Genomic DNA, 6000 nt, shown 5'->3' with positions numbered 1-6000 from the left:
CCTAGCCACAGACCCTATATTCACACATTACAAAGATTGCACAAGGAAAATCCTCCCTTCCTCACTCCTATCCCAACCAAACACAGTTTCAAACACGAGTCTGAAGATGGGTCTCGACCCATAACGTCAAGTCTGAAGAACAGTCGACCCGAAACGTCACCTGTGTTCTCCAGAGACGCTGCCGCTGGTGTTACCCCAGTACTGCGCATCCTTATGTGTATTAACCAGCATCTGCAGTTCCTTGTTTCTACATACCAACCAAACACAAACTTCTTCCCATCCATAAACCCACATTTTCCCTCCCACACATGGAAAGATACAAAAATCAACCAAAGACATTTTCCTGATATGTTTATTAGAATTCAAAATCCTTTCAATAAAACAGATCATTTCTCATGTAATCAGTGCTTAACATTAAAACACAGGGATATTCACAGATTTAAACATACATTTTATACATGCCATTGCCTCGGGTTTGGTTAGTTTAAACTGCCTGAGCATTTGGATATTGTAACTGTGTCTGGTTATTGCATAGCCATAGCTTTTACACCTGAATTTTAAACAATATCATTAAAGTCAACATATTGCACCAGACAGCATCACCCACAGTAACTTGAGGTCCCAAGAATCGAAAACAGTTGCATCAGTAAATAAAAGCCCCAACTTACAAACATACCAAGGCTCCAAAGTGTTGGGTGATAGCATTGTTTCCCTCATGAATATTTCAGACTAGTACAGCAGCACCACCATTGCACAGATGGAAAAGTAGCACCACCTTTAATTTGTTGTGAACAGCAGAGGCAAGAATTAAGTTTGAGGGAACTGCAACAGCAAGTGAAGATGGTAATTCGTACTCCATTACACATTACCTTTAAAGGAGTCTAGCAATACACCACCTCTACCACAATTCTATTCTCAGATCATGGCCAAGATATTCAACAATATAAAAATCACTGCAATGCAAAGGTTCCCATATTGTTCAGCTAGCTCAAAATATATAGTGCAAATTGATGAGCTGAAATACTCCAAATACTGGACAAGGTATTATAGAGATTTTTATTGTAAAACATCAAGTCTCTTTCCCCTCCACCTTCCCCAAATACTTGTGTAAATTTTCAGTGGAACTATCAACATGATTTGACTTCAGTGTCAAGGGAAGTATAAAAGTGAATCGAAATGAAGTGTACATTCCATAGCGAGGATCCTGTTTAAGGCCCTGTCTTTCTTAAACTTAAAAGTGTTGGCTTGGAACAGTGTTTACTTACCCATTAATGCAGGAGTCGCACTATAGAATGAATGTCAAGAGAAACGTCCTCTGGTAATACCGTTTAAAGAATAGAATACAGGTTGCGTTAGACTTCCACTCATTTTTACACTCCTGGGATACTGAGGTCAAAGCAGAGAGTGGGTTGAAGTAGAGGAAAAGACAAATATTCATGTTAACATTTCCACTGAAAATAAAGTAACTTAAAAGATATGCCAACTATTGAAGTATTGAAATTATTTTATTTTTGGTTTCAGCTATTCCTACATTCTTCCAACTCCTCAGAGAGAACAGATAACACAGTTGCATACAGATTGAGTTATTAAAGACCCCTTGCTTTGAAACTAGATTAAGAATGGGTGATACAGCTGTGAGAAAGATAGCTGTGCCATGAGGCGCATGACTCCCAATAATAGGATTAAAACCAAGATCAATTTGCTCAAAACAGAACAAAATACAAAACTACTTTATTCTATAACCACATCATTATCGGGGGGAAAAAAGCAACTGAGATCATGACATTTTCTTTGCATAGACACAAGTAACCAAACACCAGACATGCGTGGACTTTGGTGTAACTGCACCAAATGCACAACTATGCAGTTAATATAGTTAATATTTATATTTTGATTCAGACACACATTTAGTTTCAATGCCAAAGTACAGAGGGTGCATTAAAATAATAGAAAACATTGTAAATAGTTTCCTTAAAATCAAATATCTGTAACAGCAAATATAACCAACAAATTGATAAAAACTTAAAAGCTAACAATGTTCACCAGGCCGTGGAAATATTTCCAGGGTTTTCCTATCTCTTGGCTTGGAGCCAGAATATCTAAATGTAACCTTTTCTTTTCAATCACCCCTCACAGAAGTAATAGAGCCATTTGTTTCTTGGCTTCTGAATTCCAAGTATTATACCAGGTCGGATCAATTTTTGAGAAGAGTCAGTAAAGCCACTAAAAATTCAAAACACCCAAAATGGGACTGAAGTCAGGGCACAAACCCCTTACTACAGATGTTTGATAAATGGCTTTTGTACTAGGGGTGTGTGAGAACCAAGTTCATAAAGCATCAGCCCCCAACACCCCGGTCCAATCTAGATAAAGATCACCCCTGTGCTGAAGTAATTGCTGTAGCTAATGTCTTAATTATTTCAATTATCCAGGTCGGGAGTCCAACAAGCAGCATTGCAAAGTATTTCCTCCTCCACTGAAAGGTGCTCCTCTCCAATCAGCAGTCCTCACACAGAACGTTTTCCGCCAAGGCCCAGTTTCAATTTTCGTCATCGTCCATCTCAAAGTCAGACATCTCATCTTCTAGAGCAAGCAGGCTGCCGAGACCGTATTCTTGTTCGTGAACAGAACTTTCGTTCGGGTTGAGGTGGCACTCCCCTTCAACAAAGTCCGCAAATCTGCAGGCGAGACAGACCCTACAGTCACACCAACGTCCCAAACTCAGGAGTAATTTAAATCATGTCAGGAATATGCATTCTATAAAATGTTACTAAACGTACACAGACATTTTGTGGAAAAAGCATAAATTACACTTAAATTCTTCCCTCTCCTTTCCCAGGCTATGAATGACAACATTGTTGATATCTAACCAGCCAGGCTTCGGACTGTGACCCTTGTCAGTGAGCTACTCAGTAGACAGGCTGAACCCCATATTTCTCCTCTTTGGTTGTCCGCTGCTAGATTTCCAATAAATACTGGAGACTTGGAATAAACAGATACCCTGGCTAACAGTGTCCTCTGCTTTGAATGGGAACAAGAGGTACTGGAATTAGCTGATGCATGCGTGAGGTTTCAGGTCGGGGCTCTTCTTCAGACACACATTTCGTGTCAGGACCCTGCTTAAGTTCTGAACGATTTGAACCCGAAACGTCACCGATCCGTGTTCTCCAGAGATGCTGCCTGACCTGCAGGGTTACTCTCTTACTTGCCAAGAGAGCCGTTTTACTAGCTTTCAAGCTACTATGACTTGTGGGGGGCTGTAAAAGAATAATTTACAGGAAAAAAAATGGCAACAGTCCTCTTGATAAAGCCAAATTACTTGGAAGTCAGAGCTTGATCATGTTTCACGCACGAGTGTGTAGCATCTCTTTACAATTTACCAGCTGTTTTTTAAATACAAACAGGTCATTTTTCATTGGGGAGATAAGAGACCCAGTGGGCAGCTGATCTTTTAGATTGGAGCCAGGCCTCACTGAAAAAAATTTTTTACACAGGAGTCTGAGGAACTCAACAAACCTTTTTGAAACGATGGTCGTTGTAGAGAGAACAAAGATTCACAAAGGGACAATTTGAGGGGCTGGATGGTGACAAAAAGGTCTATGTTCAAGGAGAGAGGAGTCTTTACTGCATTTAGATTCATGCTTCAAAGATGGGAATTCATGATTGTGGAACCGGGCAGTCAAAATACAAAAACATTTTTTTTAAAGTGTTTCACCATGCATGCAACACCACGAGTGACAGAATGCAAGCTGGTGAATTCACCCCATACACCGAGCTCCTGATTCAATGTGCAGAGGCAAGATACTTCCTCTATTTGAGGGCTAGAGAGAGAAAGAAAAATAGAAAAAATAAAGCAAGTCTCAATGACCACTCTCACCCACCTCAAAGGACAGCTTCAAAAGCTGCATTCACATTCACCTGGAAACAGATCACCTCGTCTGTTGACGTAAGGAGAAATTGGAGAAAGTAGTTGACACACCTCAGCCACCGCATTCTTGATTTTATTCCAGTATATAAGCCATTTAAATCCGCTGCATGTGATAAATACCCTAAGTTGCCAATATAGTCCTTCATCCTGGCAATCACTACACCCAAGGAATATTGAAGTGTATTTTTTTCCCCCTGGAAAATCTGGCTTCCCTGACATTCTGATTGGGAAACTTCAAACTTCAGTCTATGCAGTGAAATTCTGAGAGATGCAAACAATATATCGCACCTTCCCACATGAAGCACGATGTTTACACCAGGGAGGTACTGAAGATTGCAAGCAGTGGCCTCGAACAATAGGTTGGATGCTTGTTCAGTGCTAAACTTTGGACAGTCTCAGGTAATTCACTTCGATGAGGAAGATGAGCAAATTGAGGGAAGTTGATCAAATTCTCAGATGGTCTCAGAGTCGAATCGCTCAGCACAAAAGCAGGCCGTTCTGCCCATCACACCCATGCCGTCTATTGCACATCTATAGTAATGCCATTTCCCCACATTTGGCCTGTGGCCTTCCATGCCTCCGAAATTCAAATGCTTGCCTAGATGTTTCTTAAACACGCTTTTCTACCTCCACCTCCTTGGGTAGTGCGCTCCAGATTATACCACCCTCACTCCCTCTAAACCTTCTACTCCTTACATCATACCTATTCCCTTGTTTTAGACCCCCGCACCAAGGGAAAAATATTTAAACTATCTACTGCTTTGTCCTCATCCCCCAGAAAGCGAAAGGCTCAGTGGATCACATCACCTTTTCCCATTGCTTCTTTTAGACTTAGTTTTAATTAGGAGCTGGATGCATGGCTGTCACACAATATAATGAGGCCTTATAATGCTAATAGACAATAGACAATAGGTGTAGGAGGAGGCCATTCGGCCCTTCGAGCCAGCACCGCCATTCAATGTGATCATGGCTGATCATTCTCAATCAGTACCCCGTTCCTGCCTTCTCCCCATACCCCCTGACTCCGCTATCCTTAAGAGCTCTATCCAGCTCTCTCTTGAATGCATTCAGAGAATTGGCCTTCACTGCCTTCTGAGGCAGAGAATTCCACAGATTCTCAACTCTCTGACTGAAAAAGTTTTTCCTCATCTCAGTTCTAAATGGCCTACCCCTTATTCTTAAACTGTGGCCCCTTGTTCTGGACTCCCCCAACATTGGGAACATGTTTCCTGCCTCTAACGTGTCCAACCCCTTAATAATCTTATACGTTTCGATAAGCTCTCCTCTCATCCTTCTAAATTCCAGTGTATACAAGCCTAGTCGCTCCAGTCTTTCAACATATGATAGTCCCGCCATTCCGGGAATTAACCTAGTAAACCTACGCTGCACGCCCTCAATAGCAAGAACTAAGCTACAGAACAAAGAGGTACATTTACTACCTGCCATTTCTCCATGCACCCAGTTATCTGCCTGGACTGCCGGTTAGAAACCAAGGTCTGCTGCTTCTTTATTCAAAGTCAAAACAAAAATAAATGTTCTTGCACATCTCCTAACTGCCGGCATGAGGGCAGTGTTGGCAAACACCTGGGAACAGGCTGTTGTCCATTTATTTCAGGACGGAGGAAGATAGCACATGCGCAAGAGGATTTAAATGGCACAGGAGCATTACCTCTTTGGTGTTGAAAGTCTGGACACTACTTTCCACGGATGGAACTCAGGGCTGCTGCAGTGCATTCGCAGTTCCACCAAAGCTTTTTGGGTTTCTATTTCTCCTTGCTTTTGAAATTCTTCCTCAGTTATAAGCCTTCGGGGCACAGGCTTGTTTCTTAGTTTGAAAACTTTCCTAAAATTAGAGTATTTAGAAAATTATGAAAAGGTCACTGGGATATATTGGAGAGAAATCTTGGCTTTTTAAAAATCCCTCTTTCTGCCTGGTCCCAAGGAATCAACTCATGGCAATTGTCAAAACTTTCTGAACTCTTTCCTTTCCCATACCAAACCTTATTTCAGGAGTAAACATGAAACCAAAAAGAAAATCTGATCTGCAGTCATAAAAAGGGACTTGTATAACT

At 41.3% G+C, this 6000-nt stretch overlaps 1 protein-coding gene across 3 annotated transcripts in view; it reads right to left on the bottom strand.

The window, feature by feature from the left end:
• Positions 1-373: 373 nt before the first annotated feature.
• The window catches only part of nemp1 (nuclear envelope integral membrane protein 1), a 15390-nt gene continuing 9763 nt past the window's right edge, over positions 374-6000 (bottom strand). For 2 of the 3 annotated variants that reach the window (XM_078431495.1, XM_078431496.1), the window contains exons 8-9: positions 5598-5771; positions 374-2678 (exon numbers count right to left, since the gene is read on the bottom strand). In XM_078431495.1, coding sequence (XP_078287621.1) covers positions 2540-2678; positions 5598-5771 — 313 coding nt within the window. In that variant the 3' untranslated portion in view covers positions 374-2539. The remainder of the gene's footprint in view (positions 2679-5597; positions 5772-6000) is intronic. The other variant, XM_078431497.1, reaches the window with a different exon arrangement.

The sequence above is a fragment of the Rhinoraja longicauda genome, chromosome 42 (genome assembly GCF_053455715.1).
Source record: "Rhinoraja longicauda isolate Sanriku21f chromosome 42, sRhiLon1.1, whole genome shotgun sequence".
NCBI lineage: Eukaryota > Metazoa > Chordata > Chondrichthyes > Rajiformes > Arhynchobatidae > Rhinoraja > Rhinoraja longicauda.
Note: the sequence above shows the minus strand (reverse complement) of the source record. Positions and strands in the feature narration are given on the sequence as shown.